The 27,248-nt window shown below is 43.8% G+C and overlaps 1 protein-coding gene across 5 annotated transcripts in view; it reads left to right on the top strand.

Moving 5' to 3' along the window:
• RAD54B (RAD54 homolog B) overlaps positions 1-27,248 on the top strand; it is a 119,631-nt gene that overhangs the window by 73,745 nt on the left and 18,638 nt on the right. For all 5 annotated transcript variants that reach the window (XM_030553488.1, XM_030553486.1, XM_030553485.1 and 2 more), the window contains exons 6-10: positions 629-791; positions 1,942-2,167; positions 6,159-6,366; positions 18,877-19,016; positions 24,060-24,350. In XM_030553488.1, coding sequence (XP_030409348.1) covers positions 629-791; positions 1,942-2,167; positions 6,159-6,366; positions 18,877-19,016; positions 24,060-24,350 — 1,028 coding nt within the window. The remainder of the gene's footprint in view (positions 1-628; positions 792-1,941; positions 2,168-6,158; positions 6,367-18,876; positions 19,017-24,059; positions 24,351-27,248) is intronic.

The following is a 27,248-nucleotide window of genomic DNA, read 5'->3' as shown; positions in this document are numbered from 1 at the left end:
GCCCTGGGCTGGAACCCAGAGTAGAGGGCGGGCGCGGGTTCCCCCCAAACCTCCCAACTCCTGATCGGACACAGGAGGAGTTGATCCAGACTGTGGGGGAGATCACTGAGGTGAGCGAATCTGCCAATAAGTGCAGGACCCACCAAGGTAGAGGAGGAACTTTGTTATAGTATATATGAAAAAGAAATAAAGGTTAGCCACAATGTTCTGATAAACACTATTTCCTCATTTCCTGTCCTAAACTGATTATTGTTGGTAATCCTCAATTGAACAACTGCTGTAGTTGATCCGAATTGGCAGATTGTAGTAAGTGGTGGATGAAGTGGTTCTTATATATATTAAACTTTTAAAGCACTTCTGAAACCTTTAGGATATAAGGCAGTGTTTTAATATATTTTTTTTATTTACATCAACACTGTATCTAGGTACTCATAAATAACAATAGCAGATGTTGGTCTTTATATTTTTTGTCTAGAAGTGACCAATATGTTAAAAAGCAACTTTCAGCAGTTATTGAACTCTAGCAAATAGTTACTTGATATAGTTACCTTGGAAAAACAATACTTTTTGCTTATGAAGTAAACACAAATTCTCTCTTACCACATCTGTGTATATTTTGAACTTTAAGATTCTTTAGTTATGCCACGTCCAACTCCAGATCACCAGCGGATGTTCAATAAGGCTGGTTTACCTGTGGTGGATGTAGTTGTGGATCCTTACCTTGTAAATCATCTTCGCTCACATCAGAAAGAAGGAATTGTATTCCTGTACGAGTGTGTGATGGGAATGAGGTAGGAGAATAACTGTCCTGTTAATTTTAACTCTGGTAATTTTTAGCTTGTTTAAAAAACACACCCCAAAACTGAGATGAATTCTGTATTTCTCTGTTAGAAGAGAGAGGTTGAATTATCCTATAAACCAGTGGCTCTCAACCTGCGGGCTGCATGCGGCCCGGATAGCACACAGCTGCGGCCCAGCTGTATGCTAAAGGGTGGCAGGGTCCACGGCCTGGGCTGCCACCTGGCACCCTGCATCAGGGTCTGGGATTAGGGCTGCCACCCAACACCACCCAGAAGGACCCGGAGTCGGGGCTGCCACCATGTCCCACACAATAGGGACTGGGGTCGGGGCTGCTGCCTGGCCTCACCCAGCAAGGTCTGGGGTTGGAGTCATGGCTGTGACTGGCTCCACACAGCAAGGTCTGGGGTCAGGGTCAGGGCTGCTGTCCGGCCCGACCTGGCAGAAATCGGGGTTAGCGGCCGGGTCAGGTTGGGGTTGCCTCCTGGCCCCGCACCACAGGTTATGGGGTCCCCATCACTCAGCCACACCATTGGGGCTCTGGTCTTCTCCCCACACTGTGGAGGGGTCTTTGGGTTGTGGGCGCTGGGCATAGCAGTGTGGTGGTGGGGTGCTGTGGTTCTCAACCTGTGGCCCAGGTAACACATTGTGGCCCGAATATGCAGCCCACAATGATTTATAGGTTGAGCCCACTGCTATAAACCATCTGACCCAAGCCAAAGTGCAGTGCTGGTTGGTACCTCAGAAATTTTCAGTCTAGTATAAAGGTACATTGATGTACCACTCTGTTGAAAAATTACTACTATATTACTTTTACACTTGTTACATCAGCTTTATATACTATAGGCTGCTTATGATATGTTTTCATGTGCTTTAACATAAATTACTTAAACATTTTTAATATGAAAGAATTCAACTAAGATCTCTAATTTTGGATGATCGGTATGTTAATCTAGTAACGAAGCTGAGTTTCACACAGGCATATAGAACTTTTTGGTTTAACTGAATAAAAAACTGCAACATATCATAGTAGAAATAAATAGGCTTTTATATACTTTAAAAAAAAAAACATATTTGCCAGATCAGAATGCAAATAGTTGCAGGATTTCCTTCGCATTACTAAATTGTCATTATTTCTTACAGACTAAGTGGCAGATTTGGAGCTATTCTTGCTGATGAAATGGGCTTAGGAAAAACATTTCAATGCATTTCGCTTGTCTGGACTCTCCTACGTCAGGGGCTGTATGGATGCAAACCTATAATAAAGCGGGCACTGATTGTCACCCCTGGGAGTCTGGTGAAGAACTGGAAAAAAGAATTTCAGAAATGGCTGGGAAGTGAAAGGATCAAAGTATTTACAGTTGATCAGGTGAGATTTATATTCAAAAAGGTCAAATCTGGCTCAAAATAAATAAAAAAAAATCCAGCATTCTAAGTAAGCTGTTTTTTAACAAGCAGATATTTGTCTACAGTGTTTGCAGCCAAAACATTGCAGGAGGGAAATGTATGCATGAAAACTAAAAGTGAAATTGATTAGAAATTGACTAGTGTACTTTAATTGTCCAAAATGAGAGTAATCCAAAAAATAAAGAAGTGAAAAGTGAAATAGTGAAAAGAAAACTTCAAAAAAAATTATTATTACTCTGCCATGTTGTTTGTAACAAACATAAGGCAATTTATTTTCAAAAATGTAATTCCATGTAAGTATATTTGTATGAAGTAACAGAGAGAATGCTGCCTTTTAAATCTGACCTAATATCTGTTGTGAATAAATTAAAAGTTAGGTCTGGTCTACATTTAAAAGTTAAGTTGACATAGCTGGCGGTATGTAGGAGTGTGAAAAATTTACCTCAGCAACACAGTCGCAGTGTCATAGCTTTGCCACAGTAGCACCCATAGTGTAGATATGGTCTTAAACATTTCCTTTTTGGCAATCTTCCTTCATGGTCTGTATGAAATAGTGAGTCTTTCAGATGAAATGAAAGCTCTTTTTACAAGTATTTTTATATGCTTTACAAAACTTTTAATTTTTTCCATGTGTACCTCTCTTTTGTTTTTTTTCCTGATTTAGCATCCAGTCCTGCTATGGTGCTGAACATACATATCTTCCACTGAAGTGAACTGATTTGAAAGAAATTGTCTGTTTGGCAGTAACTGAGTTTGAGCAAAGTAAATGATCAGTTGTGTTAGTTCTTGAGAGAGCAGCTTTGGTGCAAAAAAGATTCAGTGTAATGCAAAAAAAAAGTTTACCTAGAGAGAGATTTAGACATTGTCGCACATTTTCTCTCAATTGTTAGGTTTTTTTTTATAACACTGTTATATTGAATTTATTGGCAATTAACGTGACCCAAAGTGACAGCAACATATTTTTCTTTTCATTTAAGTCCTTCTAACTTCTTATTCATCCGGTTGAAGCCAATGGGATTTGAGGGAGCTCAGCAGTTTGTAAGATTGGGCCCCTAAAAAGCAAAGAAAACATTGACATGCAAAAGTGAGATAACAATACCACTTGCCTACAATATAATGAAGTATTTTTAAATAGTAATTTCCTGTCTATCTTATAGGAAGAATGTCAATTATCATACTAATGGATTATATGAAATATAAATTTGAGGGAGTGTTGTCATTATCAGTTTTCAGAATACTACTACTACTTTAAAAAGCAAAATGCCTACAATAATAATTAATAATGAAAATTTGTGCTACTTGAGTCACTGAGATGTTTATCATTTATAATTCACTGAAATCAGTGGAAAGGCTTCTATTGACTTCAATGCCCATTGAACTGGTGCCAAGAGAGGTGTTCAGAGTACAGAAGTGGGAACCAGGAACTGTGGAGATTTCGTATTAACTGGCAGTTGCTCCATGTGTAGCTTTGGGCAAGTCACTTAAACTTTTCATCTCAGTGTTTGCATTTGTAAAATTGGGGTGCACCTGGGCAGCCACCTAGCCATTTCCTGATTGCCCCTTCATGGCTGTTGAAGGCTCTTCTGCAGCCTGCCTCTGGTTCCCCTCTTTAGAGCCCCTGAAAACTTTAATATAGTCTTGTGGCTAACACACTAACACACACACTCACACAGCACATCTGGGATTGGTTAAATAATAGAAATCACTCAAGAAAGTCCTCAAGGTCTTCAAAATAAAGTCCATCATTACAACCTAAAAGTTCATACTCAGCTCAGGCTTTTCTGCCGCATGCAGAACTCTTCTTCTATCCCAATCTGCTCTTCACGAAACTGCCACTTCTACGCCTTCATAGCGAGAGCTCAGCATTCTGGTTCTGGCTTCCTTCTCCCGTCAACATCTCCCCTCTTCTGAGAGAAAGCAGCATGTATAGTACCTAGGCTTAAAAGGCCAGAAAGCTCCATTACAGGGGGTTATAATACCTATCTGCCTTAGAGAAATGTTGAAAGGATGAATGAATGTTTTGAAATGATTGCAAAGAGTACTGTTAATTCCATAGTTCATTGTCATATACCCATTATATCTGACCATAGTGAAGCATGTGATAGGGTGTAATGAATAAATAGAGTTGCTAACTCAGTGGATCAGATCATTTGGATCCAGACTGAGTTGTCTGTCTCTGGTAACTGAGCTTTGGCTGGAAGCAAAAAACATAATTTAAAAAATTCTGGAGTGTTGAGGGAGCTTCAGTGTGCAGGTTATGGGCTGAGCCATGTGCTTTGTAGTTGGAGAAGGCCAGCAGGGAAGTACAGCCTAACTCATGGTGGAGATTATCATCACTTCCCTCCAGGAAGAAAGGATTTTGGCTTCCCTTGGGAAAACAATTGTTACGGCTCTACTGAAGAAACCATCCATTGCTTTGGACTATCTTAACTATCATTCTGTATCAAACATACCTTTCTTGGGAGAACTCATTGGAAAATGTGTTGACCTTTCAGGTCATGCTGCAAGATTGGTCTCTTGGTTTCAGATAGAGAGGTGCACTGAAAGATTTGAGGTGGTTGACTGTAGGATATTAGTTAGTAGTATAGTTAATATTAACTGCTAAATGAGCCATTTGGGATATAGAGTAGACTGTTCTATTAAGTGGCTTTGGGCTGAAGAGTCTTGTTGCAATTATTTTTGTCCATATATTTCTGAATTTTTGACAGATAGAGATCATATGCCTTTGGTTAGTCTATGGCATGTCTGACTGGTCCAATGAGACAAAAAGATTTCTATGGACAATCAAATAGGTATGGTGCAAGGATTTAAATAAAAAGATGTCATTTTATAAATCATGTATGCAAATGTGACTACTGTAACCATGTAATCTGGCAAAAGCTCTTTCTTGTATTATATTGAACTTTTGTTTGATTTAGTGCCCCAGTGCTGTTTTCAAGATCTAAAACCTCTGATTTCTCCATGCTGCTCAAACTCAATTATCATCACACATGCAATTTGTATTATGTCACTTTTCTTTATTTCTAAACCTTGAAATAAGTAACTAAGGAAAGAGACCACAACAAAGAGTAAACACGAGTTAAACATACATGTCGAGGCCTTCTGAAGGAAAAAGGAATTTAAAGGTTCAAAACAATAGGCCCCATAGCTTTTTCCTGACTGTCAGTAAAATATTTTGGGATAGTCTCTGCTGGATACACCAGAGCAGGAGTGTTGTCAAGGAGCTGGTTATGGGTCCCTGATTCTCTGTCTCCCCAGCTTCTATGCTGACCTAACTTATTCATGCTAGGTATGCTCTCCTAGGGTTACCACTGTTACATAGTTCATAACAGAGTGAGGACTATTTGATTGAACTGAAACAGGTAAACAGAATGTGACAAATTTATTATAAGATCACAGCATAAAGTGGTGTCTACTGCATCCTGTGATTCCCATTATAAATGTACCGGGAGTCGCTTGGGCTTTTCATTATCTCCATTACAATTATCAATTTGAAACTTACCCACAACACCAGGGTTAAGTAGCTGTTACACCGGGTCTGTAGTTTTCACCTTCATAGTAATGTGCTTTAGTAGACTTGATGTACTCGAAGAACAGTGAGCTGCCAAGCAGTGTGGTAGTAGTATTCTGTATTGCCATGTTGGATTCCCATATTTCTTTTGCAAATTAAGGGAAGAAGTAGTCCTAGCCCCCTGGGGAGGTGGGGAATGACCTGTATCATGCATAGGGACCTGCAGATATCCATGGAACATGTTTGCTGTTCATGGATGGATGTATATCCAAATTTTATACCTAGAGCCCTGCAAATCTGCAGATATCTGCAAATTTTGTATCTGTGCAGGGCTCTAGTCATGCAACAGAAATTCTTCCTGAAACCAGAGAATCAGGGAACAGGGTCGAGGCGCTCCAAAGAGAATTGGCTGTGTGATGCAACTTTTGTTTATGCTCTACAGGATAACAAAGTAGAAGAATTCATCAATTCCCCACTTCATTCAGTTCTGATAATCAGTTATGAGATGTTGCTGCGCACCTTGGACCAAATTCAGACTATAGAATTTAACCTCCTAATCTGCGATGAGGGGCATCGTTTGAAAAACAGCTCCATTAAGACAACCACAGCCCTCGTCAGTCTGTCCTGTGAGAGAAGAATTATCCTGACTGGTCAGTATATTACAAATAGCCTATTTTATAGCTAGATGAAAAGAGCTAACTTTGGTGAGTATGTGAAAGAAAGTCGCAAGTTATACAAGTATGAACATTTTGGCAACATTATCAGACATAGTGTTTTTATAGAAATCAGCATAAACTCTGAGTCAAGTGTAAAAGTATAACTAGGCAGGCTAAAAAGGAATTTGAGGAGAAACTAGAAAAAGACGCAAAAACAAAGAGTAAAAATTTTGTAAATACATCAGAAGCAGAAAGCATATCAGTGGGGCCAATGAACAGTCAGTGTGATAAAGGTGCAAGCAAGAAAGACAAGGCTGTTTGCATCAGTTTTCACTGCAGAGGATGGGAGGGAGATTCCCACACCTGAGCCATTTTTGTTAGATGACAATTCAGAGGAACTGTCTCACGTTGAGGTATAAATAGAGAAGGTTTTGGAACAAGTTGATAAATTAAACAGTAATAAGTCACAGGAATCAGATGGAATTCTGAAAGAACTCAGATATGAAATTGCAGAACTACTGGGATGGGGCTGGGGATGAGAGGTTTGGGGTGTGGGAGGGGGCTCAGGGCTGGATCAGATAGTTTGGTGCGACTGTGAGGGCTCCGGATAGGCTCTTGGGTGGGGCCAGGGATGAAGGGTTTTGGGTGCGAGAGAGGTGTGGGCTCTGGGATGGGGCAGGGGATGAGGGATTTGAGGTGCAGGCTGCGCCAGGGCTGCGGTGGGGAGAGAGGACTCCCACCAGCCCTCTCTCTCTTCAGCAGCTCAGGGCAGGAGGGAGGCACCTTTCCCCAGCTGTGGCAACTTCTGTGGGGCTGGGCAGGGCTGGGCTGAGGAAGGGGTTCTTCTCCCCTGGCCATGACAGGTCCATGCTGGGGCCGGCGGGGTGGGGCGCCTCTCCCCACCGCAGCTCTGGGCCCCTGCACGGGGCTTAATAGTTGGCCACACAGCCACGCAGCTTAGAGTGAATTTTAGGCCTGTGCCAATGAAACTAAATAAGTTGCATCACCATTTTAGTTTAAATCATACAACCTTTTTGTGTTGACAAGACCTGGGCTCTGATTCCTAGGTGGAAACACTGTTCTGCCTCTGGGTGATTAACCATTGGAACAAACTAGCAAGGGAAGTGATGGATTCTCCATCTCTTGATGTCTTTCCATCAAAGATATGCTTTGGTCAAACACCAGTTATAAGGGTCAATATAGGGGTCAGACCAGATGATCTAATTCTAATGGTCCCATGTAGCCTTAAAATCCATGAAACTATGAATCTATTAATGTTGCATTCTGTTGCCTTCTGGTTGATGCCTGGAGCAACATTGATTACATATCAGAAAGACCTCCATTTAGACCATCTAAGTTTGGAGGGACTATCATTGCATAATAGGACCTTTGCAGGAAGGAAAATTAAAATTAAAAAAAGATTTAAAAATATTTCTGATTTCTTAGTTATTTTGTATTGTGTTTAAAGTTAAACTGTCATCCTGGAGAGAAGCCCTTGTACTGTATTGTGAAAAGCTATAACCCAACTTGTTGCACGAGATACTGCTGCATTTGTTCAAAATAAGAATAACCTTGCAAATGAAGCTACAATCTTCACTTTTTTTTTTTTCCCCCTAGGAACACAGAATCTGAAACAGAAAAAATAGTTCTTCGAGTACTGGTCCATATGTGTATTCCATGTGTGGGTACACATGCACTCCATGTGCCTAAGACCAGAGATTTTTGGCAAGTAGTTTCCATTTATCCGTGCCTATACAGCAGTTCTTCGTGCTCCATGCTCAGAGTATAAAGGGCAGTGTGGACCAATGCCTTTTCAATTCCTTCTCCCCACCACATGGCCCGAGTCAGAATTCTCTGTCTGAAGCTATTTTTGCATCATCTTTCAAAAATCTGTAAATATAATTATAAAGTTTTTTAGTATTTTTAATCTTTTAGTGTTTTTATACTCTAGTTAATATAGTTCAGTTTTTCCACCTCTCAGGGATCCTTTCTGTGGGGAGAAGGACTATGTCCAGAGGCTTAAGAACGCTCTCTGCTACCCCTGTTCCTTCGTGATCAGCGATAAACACTAGTGCTACCTTTCTGCCTTGGAGAGGCTCACATCTCTGCCAAATGCAGCATCTGCGGCTCCTTCCTTCCCCAACCCTGTGAAGGAGGAGAGCTTCAACTGAGGAAATACTTCATGGAGAAGGCCATGAGACCCCAGTTGGATCCAAGCTGGGAAGACTCCCTCTGTACATCAGTCTCAGACTACAAGTAGCACCTCTCTGAACACAAGCGCAGAAACAGGGACCAGAGCTGTGAAACCAAAGAAGTAACTGCCTTAGCCTCTCACAAGAGTAAAGGGGATGCTCATAAACACAAGGACAGATCCCCCTCCAGATCTGCTCCTAAAAAAAGGACCCTACTCCATCCAAGTTGGGTGCTTCCTTGCACATGGTTTGTAGCAACTGAGGTTCACTTGAGGATAAGGTGTGAAGGAGAAAGGTACTGACAGAACCTATTAGGCTCTGTGTTCTAGATGGTCAGGCTTAGTGGTTGTGGAGTGGTAAAGAATAGGTACCAAAGGTTGAAGCCAGAAGTAGAGTCGGGACCAGGCTGAGGGCAGTGCTGAAATCAGGGTCCAGGGACAAGCTGTGGCTCAGAACCAGGATCAAGAGCAGGCTGGAAGCCTGGGAAGTCTGTAACAAAATGAGGCAATAGAAGGTTTCCTAGCCAAATAGTGCTGTTGCACAGATTAACTAGTAGCTCTGGCAATCAGGATGAAGTGTGTGTGTGTGTGCATGGGGGTAATCTGACTGAGGCCCTTCCCAGGGATTGGCTCCCTCAGTGTGCCTGAGAGATGAGTCGCTGGAGGGATGAGTCATTGTAGCTGAGCATGGAGCCCTGATCTAGTTGTGGGTTTGCCTCACAATTCCAAGTATGGCTCCAGCTCATAAGCCAAAGGATAGGCACCGGCAGACACCAACTGGGAGCTCCAGGTTATAGTCCTCCCTCAATGATGAAGGCAAACTAGTAATTAGGCCCTCTCTCTTCAAGCTGCAGTGGATGCGGCTGGTACAACATCTAGAGCTATAGCTATGGTGATACTTATGAGGTGTGAATCTTGGCTCCACTCTTTAGAGTTCCCCAGGGAGATCCAGAATACCATTGAGGGCTTCCTCTTTGACAAGTCTAATCTCTTCAGCAAAAAGACTGACATGTCTTTGCACTAACTAAAGACTCCAGGAGAACTGTCTACTCCCGGGCTTTTATATCCTGGCCCTGAAGAGAAAACACCAGAAACAGGTAAATAAGCCAAGATCTTTTCCTCAGCTGTTTTATCTCCAGCACCCTTATGAGCTGCCATGTAAATGTCAAAGGGTACAAAGACCTAGATATACTGCTTCCTCCACTTGAACCACAGCTGCTCAGCCTCACCCACAAACCAGGGGTTACTTTTGATGAGACACTTCAGAACCATGTACCTCTATTGATGCCATCCATTCCTTACTGCCTCCCAAACTCTTGATGGGTGCCTCATCCTTTTGTCCACAAATGGAGGGCAGTAACAACAAAGAAGTGAGTATTGAGATCATCCACTCTGGCTACACCATTGAGTTTCTCTCTCCTCCTCCACACAAATCCCTTTCCCAGCCCATCTTCAAAGACCATTCTCACAAGGAGATCCTCTGTCTGGAAGTGGATACTCTCCTACAGCACAGGGCTACAGAGGAAGTGCACCTCAATATCTGGGGAAAGGATTCTAATCTCAGTATTTCATAGATCCCAAGAAAACAGGAAGATGGAGATCCATTCTTGACCTACATCAGCTGAATATCTTTATTTGCAAATCCAAATTCTGTATGGTCATGCTAGCATCAGTAATCCCCTCCCTAGAGAAGAGCACATGGTTTGAGGCTCCCGATATGAAAGGTGCTTACTTTCAAGGGCACATTCATCCAACCCACAGAAGGTTCCTCAGATTTCTGGTAGAACAAGAGTACTGCCTGTTCAGAGTACTCTCATTCATGCTGGCAACAATACCCAGGATCCTCATGAAGATCCTCTCAGTGATGGCAGCCCAGATGAGACAGAACAGCTGTACCATTTTCCTGTACCTGGACATTTGACTCCTAATGGGCAGATCCAATCAGGAGGTCCAGCTGGCGACCCTATTCTTACTCCATCTTCTGGCATACTTGGGAGTCTGTGTAAACAAAGAATAATCTACATTGACTCCTGCAAAAATCACGGGCTTTATAAGAGTGACCCTAGTCTCAGCCTCAGCAAAGGTCTACCTCCCTGTGGACAGATTCCAGGCCACGAACCGCCTAATAAGTCAGATCACCCTCAAACTTCAAACCACAGTCAAGGTCCAGTCTTTCCCTGCCAGGCCACATGGCTTCATGTACCTGTGTAACACTGTTCACCAGGCTTTACCTTCATTGTAGGTAGAGAAGGGGCATGATTGGAAGAGAGTTGAGGAAGCATTGTTCCAGGTCAGCCATAAAAATGTTGGCATATTGTGGGGCCATGCGAGTGCCCATAGCGGTGCCACTGATCTGGAGATATATATTGTCATCAAATTTGAAATACTTGTGTGTGAGGATAAAGGCACAGAGGTTTGTGGATCTTGGGTAGTAGATAGAATAACCCTGGTCAGGACTCTAAGGGTATGTTGATTTGTTCCGGAGTTAGTGTAGGGAGTGTCCTGAGTAGATGGTGCAGTTTCTTAGTGTATTCCTCAGTGGGATCTGAGGGAAGTGGCCTGTAGAATTTGGTATTGGAGAGTTGTCTAGCTGCCTCCTTTTGATAGTCAAACCTGTTCATTATGACAACAGCACCTTCTTTATCAGCCTCTTTGATTATAATGTCAGGGTGGTTTCTGAGGCTGTGGATGGCATTGCGTTCTGCATGACTTAGGTTATGAGGCAAGCGATGTTGTTTTTCCACAATTTCTGCCTGTGCACGTCTGTGGAAGCATTCTATGTATAGGTCCAGACTGTCATTTCGACCCTCAGAAGGAGTCCATGTGGAGTTCTTCTTCTTGTGCTGTTGGTGGGAGGGTAACTGTGTATCAGTGGGCTGTTCAGTGTTATCCTGAAAGTATTCTTAGAGTCAGAGACGGCGAAAGTAGGCCTTCAGATCGCCGCAGAACTGTATCATGTTTGTAGGGGTGGCAGGGAAGAAAGAGAGTTCCTGAGATAGGACAGACTTTTCTTCTGGGCTGAGTGTGTAGTTGAATAGATTGACGATATTGCTGGGTGGGTTGGGGTACCATGTTTGTGGCCCCTTGTGGCAGGTAGGAGTTTAGACTGCTTTTACAGTCCTTTTTCCTTTGTAGAGAGGTGAAGTGAGTAATGTAGATCTCCTGTCTTATTTTAGAGAAGTCCGTTTGTATGGAAGTTTGGTTATTTATGAGAGTCTCCAGGTTGGAGAGCTCTTTTTTGATGTTTTCCTGTTTGTTGTATAGGATGCTGATCAGGTGGTTCCTCAGTTTCTTTGATAGAGTATGGCATAATCTCTCACTGTGGTCTGTGTAGTATGTAGATAGCAGTGGATTTTTTACCTTTAGTCCATTTGGTATGATGTCCATCCGTTTGCATTTGGAAAGGAAGATGATATCTGTCTATGTTTGTTCAAGTTTCTTCATGAGGTTGATGGATTTCCACTCCATACGGCTAAATGCAGTGCCTTGCATGGTGTCAAGTATCAGAGGGGTAGCCATGTTAGTCTGGATCTGTCAAAGCAGCAAAGAGTCCTGTGGCACTTCTTCTCCCTGTAAAGGGAAAAGAAATCTCTTCTCCCTGTAAAGACAGTCAATTTATGGAACTGGTGCAGCAGGAAACCACATCATGGTCTCGGCAACATACCTGACAAGTGTGCAGAACTCGCTGGTGGACAAAATTAGGGCACTATTCCATCGTGAATGAAATCTTCACCTGGTGAGGAATGCCATCTTGGGATCTGTTGCCTCCCAGAAGAACAAGAACTTCAACCTAACTTGCTCCAGAGCAGCACTAAGCTGGGACTTCAGGAGTGGTTCCCTTTTATTGTCTTGGACAGACCACCTGAGATACACTTTTCATTCCATCCCACCTCTACTACAGTTTTTGTGAAAGATTCATCACAACAAAGCTTGAGTCATTCTCATCACACCTAAGTGGCCTAGACAAATCTAGTTTCCCAATCTTTTACCCAGTTTCTCATCAGTATCTGAACCTTCTTGAATTGTTAACTCAGTAATATCAAACATGCCAACTCAGATCCTCTTCATCTCACAGCCTGGTTTTTGGATGGGTGTCAGACCTAGAGCATCCATGTTCAAAGGCTGTTCAGACTGTTCCCAGTTAAAGTAGAAATGCTCCATCAGAAAATTCTGTCTAGCTAAATGGAGATGTTTCTCTGCTTGGATACAACAGAACCAGTTGTCCCCAGAAAAAGTAGGTATTCATGCTGTGTCAGACTATTTCCTCATTCTCAAGACATCGGGTCTTCCTTTTTAGCTCCCTTTGGGTCCATTTAGCAGCAACCAGCATTCTCAAGACATCGGGTCTTCCTTTTTAGCTCCCTTTGGGTCCATTTAGCAGCAACCAGTGCCTTTCATCCTTTGGTAGAAACATAGAATTATAGAAGTGTAGGCCTGGAAGGGACCTCAATAGGTCATCTAGTCCAGTCCCCTGCACTCTAGTAACTAGAGTATTCCTGATAGCTGTTTGTCTAACCTGCTTTTAAAAATCTCCAATCACAGATTCCACATCCTCCCTAGGCAATTTGTTCCAGTGATTGACTATCCTGATAGTTAAGAAGTTTTTCCTAATGTCCAACCTAACCCTCCCTTACTGCAATTTAAGCCTATTGCTTCTTGTCCTATCCTCAGAGGTTAAGGAGAACAATTTTTCATTGTCCCCTCTCTAACAATCTGGTATGTACTTGAAAACTGTTATCATGGCCCCCCTCAGTATTCTCTTCTACAGACTAAACAAACCCATTTTTTTCAATTCTTCCTCATAGGTCATGTTTTCTAGGCTTTCTAGGTCTCCTCTGGACTTTCTCCAATTTGTCCATGTCTTTCCTGAAATGTGGTGCACAGAACTGAAAGACTAAATTATATTTTTACTCACACAAAACAGTCAGATTCCTGAAAGATCTCATTAGGACTTCTCCCCTGGTGAGAAACCAGCACTGCAATAAGATCTCCATCTTAGGCCATGTCTACACTAGAGAGTTGCAGCGCTGGTGAGGGGGTTACAGCACTGCAACTTAGGATGTGGCCACACTTGCAAAGCACGGCCAGCGCTGCAACTCCCTGGATGCAGCGCTGGCTGTACACCCGGTCGAGCCTCGGGTGTAGGGATTCCAGCGCTGGTGATCCAGCGCTGGTCAGCAAGTGTGGACGCCCACCAGTGCTTTTATTGACCTCCGGGGTATAAGGAGGTATCCCAGAATTCCTGTCCACAACAAACCGGAAGAAAGGGAGAGCTCGGAGTTCAGCCAAACTGCTTATTTAAAAAACAAACACAGCTCCTGTTTGCTGAGCGAGCGGAGGCAGGCAGGGGAATTACTTTGGAATGTTCACAGCTGTTTGCTTGAAGAGAGAAACAGCACTCTCACACGGCAGAGGGGGAGGGGGAAGTCCGTGTTGAGCAGTTGCTTATCTGGTCTGACGGGTATTTAAAAGTACATAATTTGCATTTAGTGAATGAGAGAGCAGTGGGGGAAGGGAGTTAGAACTTTTAAAATGATTGAAGGTAGGCACTGTGTGTCTTCCAGTCCTTAGAACTTGCAAGGCAGGGAGCTGAGAACAGTGTCAACTCCAAAAATCCATTCTGTCTGTCTCCTCCACGCTCTCTGTCACATTCAACCCCACCCCCCTCTTTTGAAAAGCACGTTGCAGCCACTTGAATGCTGGGATAGCTGCCCACAATGCACCACTCCCAACAGCGCTGCAAGTGCTGCAAATGTGGCCACACTGCAGCGCTGGTAGCTGTCAGTGTGGCCACACTGCAGCGCTGGCCCTACACAGCTGTACGAACACAGCTGTAACTACCAGCGCTGCAAAACTGTAAGTGTAGCCATGGCCTCATACTCCCAATACTTACCAGATCACGCTTTGAACTGTTAGCCATGTGTCCCACCGGTCCATGATGATCTCCTTCCAAGTCGCCTTCACGTCAGCTAGAAGGGTGAGTGAACTGGGAGCACTTGTGGATGACCCACCATATACTACATTTCAGAGGGAGGTTTCTCTTTGCCTCCTCCTGAACATCATGCCTAAGATAATTTCTGAGTTACACATAAATCGGCCTATTTACCTACCAATATTCTTTTCAAAACCTCATGCTTCCAATGAGGAGAAGAGACTTCTTTCTCTCAATGTCAAGCAGACTTTAGTGTTCTATCTGCAAAGAACTAAACCAGTTAGGAAAATGCCTAGACTATTCATCGCTATAGCAGACTGATTGCAGGGAGAAGCATTATCTGCTCAGAGACTCTTGCAGTGGATCGCCGGCTAAATCATTCTTTATCATCAGCTGATGCGTATTCCTCCCCCAGTGGGGGTAAGGGCCTGTTCCGCTAGAGCACAGGCAACCTCAGTAGCATCTCTTCAAGAAGCACTTATACTGGACATATGAAAGGCAGCAATCTGAAATTCTGTCCATACTTCACGGAACATTACCCTTTCATTCAGGCCTCTTCTGCAGATGCAGCTGTTGGGACAGCAGTATTATACACTATATACCAGCTGCATTCTTGTACCTCCTCCTGTTTGAATACTGCTTATCAGTCAACAATGTGTGGAATACACATAGGGACCACCACTTGAAGAAATTGAGGTTACTTAGCTGTAACTGGAAGTTCTTTGAGATGTGTGGTCCCAATTTGTATTCCACTACATGTCAGTCTTCCCTCTGTTTCAGATCCTATCTGATTCAGGGTAAGAGAAGGAACTGGAGAGATGACAGTCTGTACCAACCCTTAAACTCTCAGGGTATATCTACACTACAGGATTATTCCGATTTTACAGAAACAGGTTTTTGGAAACAGATTGTATAAAGTCGAGTGCACGCGGCCACACTAAGCACATTAATTCGGCCCCGTGCTTCCATGTACCAAGGCTAGCGTCGATTTCCGGAGCGTTGCACTGTGGGTAGCTATCCCATAGTTTCCGCAGTCTCCCCGTCCATTGGAATTCTGGGTTGAGATCACAAGGCGTGATGGGGCAAAAACAGTGTCACGGGTGATTCTGGTTAAATGTCGTCAGTCAGTCCTCCCTCCGTGAAAGCAATGGCAGACAATCATTTCGTGCCCTTTTCCCTGGATTGCCCTGGCAGACGCCATAGCACGGCAACCATGGAGCCTGTTTAGCCTTTTTTCACTGTCACCGTATGTCTACTGGATGCTGCTGACAGATGTGGTACTGCAGTGCTACACAGCAGCATCCCCTTGCCTTTGCAAGTTAGCAGAGATGGTTACCAGCCCTACTGTACCATCTGCTGCATTGCAAGTTGATAATGACAGTAACCAGTCATATTGTACCGTCTGCTTCTGTCATGGGTGCTCCTGGCTGGCCTCAGTGAGGTCGGCCGGGGGCTCATGAACAAAAATGGGAATGACTTCCCAGGTCATTCCCTTCTTTAAGTTTTGTCTAATAGAGAGTCAGTCCTGTCTAGAATATCAGGCAAGCCTACTAAAGAACCAGAGAGACAAACAGCCGCTCTGGGTCAGACCCCCAGACATCTCACAGAAGTGATGAGCTGCATGCCATTCCAAGGGGTGCCCCTGCAACAACCCCACCCGTTGCTTCCCTCCTCCCCCACCCCTCCTGGGCTACCGTGGCAGTTATCCCCCCATTTGTGTGATGAAGTAGTAAAGAATGCATGAATAAGAAACAACACTGACTTTATTGCCTCTGCAAGCAGAGATAAAAGGGTGAGGAGGCAGCCTCCAGCTGCTATGATATTCCAGGCAGGACTGAATCTCCAGGAGACAAAGCTTAAAGAAGAGAATGACTGGGAGTCATTCCCATTTTTGCCCAGGCGCCCCCGGCCGACCTCACCAAGGCCAGCCAGGAGCACTCAAGGTGTGATGATGACGGCTATCAGTCATATTGCACTGTCTGCTATCAGGAAGGGAAGAGAATGCTGCTGTGTAGTGCTGCAGGACAGCATCTGTCAGCAGAGTCCAGTAGACATATGGTGACATTGAAAAAAGATGAGAAACGATTTTTCTCCCTTTTCTTTCACGGGATGGGGTGGGGGGAGCTGCTGACACATACCCTAAACCACCCGCGACAATGTTTTTGACCCTTCAGGCTTTGGGAGCTCAGCCAAGAATGCAGATGGTTTTCGGAAAGTGCGGGAACTGTGGGATAGCTAGAGTCCTCAGTCCCCCCCTTCCCTCCGTGAGCGTCCATTTGATTCTTTGGCTTTCCGTTATGCTTGTCTCAGCTCCTTAAGTTTCACGCAGCACTGTGTTGAGTCTCTGTTGTGGCCTCTGTCTATCATAGCCTTGGAGATTTTTTCAAATGCTTTGGTATTTCGTCTTTTGGAACGGAGTTTTGATAAAACAGATTAATCTCCTCATACAGAGATCAGATTCAGTATCTCCCGTATGGTCCATGCTGGAGCTCTTTTTTGATCCTGAGACTGCATGCTTGCTTGTGCTGATTGGTGCTCCATGGTGGGCAAACAGGAAATGAAATTCAAAAGTTCGCAGGTCTTTTCCTGTCTACCTGCCCACTGCATCCGAGTTCAGATTGCTGTCCAGAGCGGTCACAATGGTGCACTGTGGGATAGCGCCCGGAGGCCAATACCGTCGAATTGCAGCCACACTAACCCTAATCTGAAATGGCAATACAGATTTCAGCGCTACTCCCCTTGTTAGGGAGTACAGATATCGATATTAAGAGCCCTTTATATCGATATAAAGGGCTTCATTGTGTGGACGGGTGCAGGTTTAATGCGATTTAACGCTGCTAAATTCGATATAAGCTTGTAGTGTAGACCAGACCTCAGTGTGGTGCATGAGTGGAGCAACTGTGCTGGCATGAACTGACGGACACTACCTGATAGAAATCTCTTGTCTCAGGAGCATTGAACACATGTGTACCCACTATCAGAGGGGTAGCCGTGTTAGTCTGGATCTGCAAAAGCAGCAAAGAGTCCTGTGGCACCTTATAGACTAACAGACGTTTTGGAGCATGAGCTTTCGTGGGTGAATACCCACTTCGTCAGATGCATGTAGTGGAGGTTTCCAGGGGCAGGTATATATATATGCAGGCAAGCTAGAGATAATGAGGTAGTTCAGTCAGGGAGGATGAGGCCCTGTTCTAGCAGTTGAGGTGTGAAAACCAAGAGAGGAGAAACTGGTTCTGTAATTGGCAAGCCATTCACAGTCTTTGTTTAATCCTGAGCTGATGGTGTCAAATTTGCAGATGAAGTGAAGCTCAGCAGTTTCTCTTTGAAGTCTGGTCCTGAAGTTTGTTTGCTGCAGGATGGCCACCTTAAGGTCTGCTATAGTGTAGCCAGGGGGGTTGAAGTGTTCTCCTACAGGTTTTTGTATATTGCCATTCCTAATATCTGATTTGTGTCCGTTTATCCTTTTCTGTAGCGACTGTCCAGTTTGGCCGATGTATATAGCTGAGGGGCATTGCTGGCATATGATGGCGTATATTACATTGGTGGACATGCAGGTGAATGAACCGGTGATGATGTGGCTGATCTGGTTAGGTCCTGTGATGGAGTCGCTGGTGTAAATATGCGGGCAGAGTTGGCATCGAGGTTTGTTGCATGGATTGGTTCCTGAGCTAGAGTTACTATGGCGCGGTGTGCAGTTACTGGTGCGGTGTGCAGTTTCTCAGGACCAGACTTCAAAGAGAAACTGCTGAGCTTCAGTTCATCTGCAAATTTGACACCATCAGCTCAGGATTAAACAAAGACTGTGAATGGATTGCCAATTACAGAACCAGTTTCTCCTCTCTTGGTTTTCACACCTCAACTGCTAGAACAGGGCCTCATCCTCCCTGATTGAACTACCTCATTATCTCTAGCTTGCCTGCATATATATATACCTGCCCCTGGAAACCTCCACTACATGCATCTGACGAAGTGGGTATTCACCCACGAAAGCTCATGTTCCAAAACGTCTGTTAGTCTATAAGGTGCCACAGGACTCTTTGCTGCATGTGTACCCACGTGTGAAATACAGATAGAGACCACACATCTCAAAGAACCTCCAGTTACAGTAAGTAACTGTCATATTTCTTCAAAATGGAAAAAGAGAAGAGCTAAATAAGAAAACAAGACAAAACAAGATTACAAATTTATGACTAGTTGAGTCACAATAACTAGATATTCAATCTAATCAGTCAGGATACAACAGTTAGTTAAGAACTTTAAAGTTCTTACTATTATTGTCAATTTTAAACTCTGTATTCAGCAATCATATTTACTATCAATTTCAAGAAAAAAACTCTTAAATGTGAAAAAGTACATACTGAAATATTTTTTCTTCATCTAGGCACTCCAATTCAAAATGACCTGCAAGAATTTTACGCATTAATAGAGTTTGTAAATCCAGGAATACTTGGTTCTTTGTCCACATACAGAAAAATATATGAGGAGCCTATTATTCAGTCCCGAGAGCCTTCAGCAACAAAGGTACCTCATTTAAAAACAAGAATTCAGTCATATAATATAATTCATAAGGAGAGTTAGAAAATTCATCTTCTAGAGAGTCAAATATAATTTAGACTGTTTTCTTCTTTAATGCATAAACTATGGCTGAGATTTTTCAAACAAGCCTGATTCCCTCTGAAAATTCCAGTATTAAAACATAAGTAAGTTCATGTAATACTCACAGTGTGATTTCTCTGGGCATTTCTTTCTTTTATGTCAGACAAGGTGGGTGAGGTAATATCTTTTCTTGCCAACTTCTGTTAGGCCTTGTCTACTCTGGCAAGTTACTGCACAGTAAAGCAGCTTTCTGTGATGTAAATCCTGAGGAGTACACATTGCAAGCCACTTAGTGTGCAGAAACTCCTCAGTTGCAGTGTTGCAAAAAAAGCACCTGAAGGAGAGTCATAATGCGTACAGCACTGATGTTCCTGCACTGCATTGTGAGTGTAAACACATCAATTGTTTTCAGTGCTTTAATTGGCCTCCAGAAGTGTCCCATAATCCTCCAAGTGGCCGCTCTGCTCATTGTTTTTGGCTGCCCTGAAGGCATGCACCTCTTTCAAAACTCTGTTTCTGACAGCCCTGCATGCTGTGCTGATCTGCTCCAGGACACAAAGCAAGCCCTTATTGTGGAATGCTCCTGCTGTTGAACACAGAGACAGGTAGGGGTGTGTGTGTGTGTGTGTGTGTGTGTGTGTGTGTGTGTGTGTGTGTGTGTGTGTGTGTGTGTGTGTGTGTGTGTGTGTGTGTGTGTGTGTGTGTGTGTGTGTGTGTCAGACAGACAGCTGTGCAGAGAGCTGGTGAGGGAGGCAGGGGCTGATGTCAGGGTTTCTCCCCCTGCCTCAAGACTAGTTGCTTCCTGCTGCTGTTTGATCTTATAAGACAGCACGCTGATACACTCTCTGTCCCCCAAAACAGTCTTTTCCGCCCTGCCCCATACACACACTCCCTGTCTCTCACATTCCCCCCTCCTCTTCAGTTGAAAAGTGGCTGGCAATGTAGTAGGATGACCATGGAACAATGGGATTGGGAAGCCTGCATCATGGGATGTTGTGCTTGTCCCATGAGGCATTGCAAACCCTTCCCAAAGCACCCTGCGGCCAGTTGCACAGTGGGATAGCTACCACAATGCACTGCTCTCTTAGCAGTTGCAAGAGCTGCTAATGTGGATGCGCTCCACCATCACAAGGAACACAGTGTGGACATGCAACAGCGGTTTAATTCCAGCGCCTTAATAAAAATGGTATAACTTGTTGCACAAAAACTCTGCAGTGTAGACATACCTTTAGTGTGAGAGACAAGCTTTTGAACTACTGAGAGGTCTTCCTCAGGTCTGTGAATGGTACTCAGGGTCACAGCTGAATAAGAGATCAATCAGATAGTTTAGCGCAAGTAGTTAGCACATATTCTAAGGGACCATTCAAGGTGACCATTCAAGGCCCGTTAACACCTATGTAGTCATAGGACAAAAAGAGGAGTTAGTGGGTTACAGATTGTTGTAATAAGCCAATTTGCCTGTTATAATAAAACACTGGATTTATGGCTTATTGCAACAATATTTACTTTGCCATGACCAGTTGAACTCTTGTGGTGCCTTCTAGTCCTACAATTCTATCAGTCTATATTTACATGTGACATGCTGAGTACCTTTCCCAGACCTAAGGAACAGCTCTGTTGTTGTGTCTGCTCAGCAATGTAAGCCTAGGGGTAGTGGGATCTGAGTTAGCTGACCTGTGTCAGGGAACCCTGGGCTTGAGTGTCTACATTCCATTTGTTTACCCTAGGTAAAGAATTTTCTGACCCGTGCTCGAATCTAGGGCTCTGGCATCCACACTGCAGTGCACAGACCCAAGTCAAAGTAAACATATCCCAAAGTGCATAGAGCCCCCTCATCCCCAGTGTCAACACTCTAGCCCTAGGAATGTGGTGGTGCACTGTGGGAAAACCCTATTGCTCATCCTGTTTCCTAAATGTGGCAGTGCTATTGATGGGACTCAGGTGCCCATAAGGAGCACGAGTATGTAAACCGCATAATTAGCTCCTTTGGTGACCTTCTCAATAGAATAATGGCACTTTGAGAAGGCTTTATACTGAACTACCATCTAATCTGAAACTTAGGCTCTCCAGGTCTAGGCTAAATTACATTTACAGAAAAATGCCCATGTGCATCTGTTCTGAGGATAATTAGGAAATCAGTCTCTAGGGCAATCACATTGTTAAAATGAAACTTGGTTAGTTTTTTATTTATTTTTGTCTGTTTTGAAGTTTGACATAATATTAAGGTATCAAAGTATAAACACAAATTCATGCCTCAGCCTGGCTGTTGCTGGCTGCAGAGCGGAGAAGTGCGCCCCCAGGGCTTGGGGTGCAGTGTACTTCAACAACCCCTGGAGATCACTTATCTCTGCCCCCACCGCACCCCAGGAGGCAGGGATAAGGGATCCTCAGAAGGCTGCAGGGAAGTTTTGGGACTGGTTTTCATTCACCGCCCTCACAGTGCATGCAGCCCAGGTATCCCTACACATGCAGGGAGGGTAGAAGGGGCCAAGATAGCAGAGTGGGGACCAAACATCACCCTGCAGGGAGGGGGAGTGCCTGAGGTCCCAGTTCAGCACAGCCACGGGAGGGATGACTTGCAACATCCCTGTGGCCAGGAACAATCTCTCACCTGTTAGCTTTGCTCCCTGCTCTGGGAGAGCTCCATGCAGCAGAGAGGAGAAGCCAGAGTAAGAAGGGGAAGTATGTTCAGCCAGGCAGTAATCGTACTTCTGGCTGCTGTATTGGCTGCCTGCAGTGTTGCTCCTTTGCCTCCAGGAGCGCTGGGATGCATCCAGAGGACTTCTGGGCTCTGAATCAAGCCAGGGCCACATGCACGCAGAAAAGCACTAGGACTCGGATCCTAAGTCCCAGCTTAACATGAGCTCAAACCCTCCAGCCCTGGGATCCTGTGTCTGAACCCTAGGTTATCAAATTTGCAGTGTGGATGCAAGGGGGGTTTGGCTCAAGCTCTGGTTCAGACCTAGGCTTAAATTGCTGTGTTGACATACCCTGTGTAGCTCAAAAGCTTGTCTCTCTCACCAGTGGAACCTGGTCCAGTAAAAGATACTACCTCACCTACCTTGTCTCTTTAATATCCTGGGACTGACATGGCTACAACATCACTTTTTTTCGTGTGTCAGACTCTATGACCCCAATTCAGTGTTTTCCAGCCTGGAACATAGGACCACGGGGGTACCAAACTAGTTGGGTGGGGAGGGCATTGTAATTTGGTCTAGGGCAGCTGTGGTAACTCAGACTTCTCAGCCGCCTATTTGAAATTAGAGTTAAATGCTGTTATTTAATCAGCTGTATTGGAATTTTTTAACTTTTTAAGGTGTATATAATGAGTTTTTAGAACACCTGTTTTATTGAATAATTATTTCGTGGATTATTGATTAGATAATGATCTTAGATGGTAGGAACAATGAATCTAAACAACGGTTTATCATTCGCTCCAATTAATTGAAGGGCTCCACATATAGCCTTGTTCTACCACTGTCTAAATGTCTACAGGCGAGTCTCATCTTACACAGGGGTTCCATTCCATGGTTAGCAAGTAAAGTGAAAACCATGTATAGTCAAAATTACATTGAGTTGAATGGCAGGCGTAATTGCCAGCACTACAGAAACAGTATTTGAATTGTTGTTTTTCTTTTTTTGTTTTTGCCCACCACATAAAGCTGAAATCGCACATATTAAATGCGCATAAGATGCGACAGACCTGTACAACGTTTCTTTCCTTTTAGGTGCTGCATAAATTTGTCCTGGCAAACCCCACAAAAATGGTCACTTTCATGCCATCTTCCATCTCCTCAGCCTGTTCACCTGCCATTGTAGCAATCTGACAGGAAGGGGACTGTGTGATTGGCTGGAGAAAGGAGAGGGCATATAGTGACATGAGGGGAAGAAGGGGGATGAAGCACTTGGAGGGATTGAATGGAGATATAATTTTTCACTTCTACAGTTCTGAGGAGCTTCTCATGGCAGTTGCCTTCCTCTGCTACTTTGTGAAGGAGTGGAGCTTCTGGCACGGTTTGGGAGTCTGAGTGCTGATCTACACTACAGACCTAGATCAGTATAACTATGTTTCTCAGGAGTGTGAAAAATCCACATCCTGGAGCAACATAGTTATACCAACATAACCCCCCATATAAACAATGCTATGTTGGTGGGAGAACTTCTCCCACTAACATAGCTACTGCCTCTCCTAGGGGTGGATTAATTCTCTCCTGTCAGTGTAGAGCATTTTCATTAAAGTTCTACAGTGGTTTATTTGGTAGTTTGCTCCAGTTGGTGTAAATGCACCTATGCAGCATTTTAAGTGTAGATATGCTCTGAGATGGCAGTCATTTCCTTTACTCTAAGGGCACGTCTTCACTAGTAACGTTAAAGCACTTTAATGTGGCTGTGTAGTCTGTATAGAGCTCTCCCAGTGCTATAAAAAAACCGTCTCCTTGAGGGGCATAGCTATCAGCACTGGGAGTGTGACTCACAGTGCTGGTGCACTGTCTACACTGGCACTTTACAGTGCTGAAACTTGCAGTGCTCGGGTGTGTTTTTTCACACCTCTGAGTGAGAAAGTTGCAGCCTGTAAAGTGCCAGTGTAGACAAGCCCTGAGACACTGTTTCAACTCCTGCCATTGTCTGTCCATTCTACATTTTAGGAGCTGTACAAATTGCGATATGATGCCATTCATTTATCACTTCAGCATGATTTTGTGGAATTCAGTGCAGCTTTGCTGCATAAATCAGGAACCTTGCCACATAATTTGAGCCTATAGTGACTCATAGTGCATTAGCTCTTGCCTAGGTTAAGAGTTTAAAAACTCCTATGACAAACTGAGAAGGAATTAATCATTAAAACCCTGTGTCAGAAAATGGTAAACTGTGTTCACTACTGCCTGATTAAGAATCTTATATCAAAGAATTATGATATAACTGAACATGCTTGTGAAATCATATCAAAACCTCTGTTTGTTATATTAGGAAGAAAAGGAGTTAGGAGAGAAAAGAGCAGCAGAACTCACTCGCCTAACTGGACTGTTTATTCTTAGAAGAACACAAGAGATCATAAACAAATTTCTCCCACCGAAAAAGGAGAGCATACTTTTCTGCCGACCAACGGCCTTGCAGCTTGAACTCTATAGAAAACTGCTTAGTTCTCGAGTCATTAAATCCTGCCTACAAGGAGTACTAGAAAACTGTCCTCATCTGATATGTATAGGAGCTTTGAAAAAACTCTGCAACCATCCCTGTCTTCTGTTTAATGCCATAAAGGTATTTACTATATTTTGCTTCAACACAAATAATTACATTTGCATCTGAGGAAGTGGGTATTCACCCACGAAAGTTCATGCTCCAAAACGTCTGTTAGTCTATAAGGTGCCACAGGATTCTTTGCTGCTTTTACAAATAATTAGACATTCCTACACAATAAAAGTCATTAAAATGAGTTACTGTTAAAAACTGTATCAGCGAAGTTCCACAAATGCCCTCCCAAAATGATATGCTTTAGAGCTTTCAAAAAACCTAAACATTAGAAAGTCAGTTCTGTCAGTTTCATTAGGGTGGTGGTATCAAGTACTTCTAGCATTTCTGCTGTAATGTGATAATCTTCCACCACTTTGTTACTTTTCAGCTTTTTGACTGCACTTTGTACTTCTGACATCTCTTGAACTGATGTTATTGTCAAGTTGATCAGGTTCACGTACTTAATCAAAATCTGGTATTAAGTGAGGATGGTTCTATTGAGGACGTATTTTAAATGCTCTGCCCATCTGTTTTTTTGTTCCACCTCAATTGTAAGCATTTTTCTATCTTTGCTTTTTACTGTCCCGTGTCCTGTTTTGAAATTTCCACACAGTGTTTTAGTCATTGGAAAACAGCTCTGTGGTTTCCTATCATAGCAGTAGCTTCAATGTCAACTGCTAGGTCTTCAATATATCTCCATATCTTTCTTTGCATTGCTTTTCACTGCTTTGCTTTCTTATACTCCTCCTCTGTCTTTTCCAGTTGTTCGTTTGGTCTTAGCCTTCAGGACTTTCCGTTTCAGTACTTTCCATATGCCACATCCAGTTCTTGTTCTGTCTGTGTTGATTTCTAACTACAACTGCTGCAGCTTGAATCACATTGTCTCTGAGCACTGCCTATTTTTCTTCAGGTCCAGTCAGTGTCTCATCTTCCTCTGCCACTGGTGATGCCTCAAATCTGTTCCTTAGTTCAAGTTAGAATTTCTTGCAGAAAAAAAGGCTGGATTCAGACCCAAGAGATCCAGTGTAGATCAGATATTCATACTAAGGACCATCACAGAAGAATGTACAATGACATGCTCCCCTCTTCATCAATTTAATTGATTTTTCAAAAGGCATTTGACAGCCTGCAAAGACAGGTGTACATTCATAGAATCATAGAATTGTAGGACTGGAAGGGACCTCCCGAGATCATCTAGTCCAGGCCCCTGCATTTAAGGCAGGACTAAGTATTATCGAGACCAGGCCTGCGCAACTCGTAAAGCGGCAAGGGCCATGTTACTCCAAAGAAAACAACTGAGGTCCAAACCCCCCTGATCCCGCCAACTCCCCCACCAGTGTGGCCAAGCCCCCCCGAAACACAACACCCCCCCCCCAGCACTGCTCAGCCCCCATGAAATACTCCCCTGCCAGCGCCGTCCACCCCGCAGAAACAAACCCTCCTTCCCCAGCGCTGCCGCACCAAAACAGCGGTATTGAACCTTGGTAATATGTTATAGCGGGCCCCTGAGGTAGTATAATTAAGGTAAAAGAAAAATGTCTTTTTGCTAGAAGTAGAATAAGATCTTCCCCCAACTTTGTAATCAATTGCCCTGTTGAATGAGAAAGGCATGGAAGGCAGCACTTCCAGGCAGCTGCAACCCTTGGAGAGGGGATGGGAGCCAGACCAGATCAGTAGAACAAGTCATCCACTGACTCCTCGCTCGCCTCCTCAGCCTGCCCCCGCCCCCAGCTCACCTACTCAGCCCCTACCACTGCCCACCCGCTCGCTCGCCTCCTCAGCCTTCTTACCCCGCCGCCAGCTCACCTGCTCCTTCTGCCACTGCTCGCCTCCTCACCCCCCACCACTGCCCACCCACCTCTTCAGCCCCCCTCCCTCACCTGCTGCTTGCCTACTTACTCCCCACGGGCTGCACAGTGAGCCCACCTACTCATCCCGCGTGGGCCGCACAGTGAGCCCATGCAGGCCACATGTTGTGCAGGCCTGATCTAGACTATCCTTGACAGGTGTTTGTCTAACCTGCTCTTAAAAACCTCCAATGACAGAGATTCCACAACCTCCCTAGACAATTTGTTCCAATGCTTAACTACCCTGACAGGAAGTTTTTCCTAATGGCCAGCCTAAACTCCCCTTGCTGAAATTGAAGACCATTGCTTCTTGTCCTATCCTCAGAAGTTAAGAACAACAATTTTTCTCCCTTCTCCTTGTAACCACATTTTATGTTCTTGAAATCTGTTATCATGTCCCCTCTCAGTCTTCTCTTTTCTAGACTAAACAAACCCATTTTTTTCCAATCTTCCCTCATAGGTCATATTTTCTAGACCTTTAATCATTTTTGTTGTTCTTCTCTGGACTTTTTCCAGTTTGTCCACATCTTTCCTGAAATGTGGCACCCAGAACTGGACACAATACTCCAGTTGAGGCTATATCAGTGCAGAGTAGAGTGGAAGAATTACTTCTTGTGTCTTGCTTACAACACTCCTGCTATAACATCCCAGAATGATGTTTGCTTTTTTGCAACAGTGTTGCACCATAGATTCATATTTAGCTTGTCATCCACTATGACACCCAGAACCCTTTCCACAGTATTCCTTCTAAGGCAGTCATTTCCCATTTTGTATGTGTGCAGCTAATTGTTCCTTCCTTAGTGGATTACTTTGCATTTGTCCTTATTGAATTTCATCCTATTTACTTCAGACCATTTCTCCATTTCATTTTGAATTTTAATGCTATCCTCCAAAGCACTTGCAACCCCTCCCAGCTTGATATCATCCACAAGCTTTATAAGTGTACTCTCTGTGCCATTATCTAAATAATTGATGGAAAATATTGAAATGAACTGAACTCAGGACCAATCCCTGTGAGACCCCACTCAATATCTCCTTCCAGCTTGACACTGAACCAATGATAACTATTCTCTGGGAA

Source organism: Gopherus evgoodei, chromosome 2 (assembly GCF_007399415.2).
Source record: "Gopherus evgoodei ecotype Sinaloan lineage chromosome 2, rGopEvg1_v1.p, whole genome shotgun sequence".
Classification (NCBI taxonomy): domain Eukaryota; kingdom Metazoa; phylum Chordata; order Testudines; family Testudinidae; genus Gopherus; species Gopherus evgoodei.
Note: the sequence above shows the minus strand (reverse complement) of the source record. Positions and strands in the feature narration are given on the sequence as shown.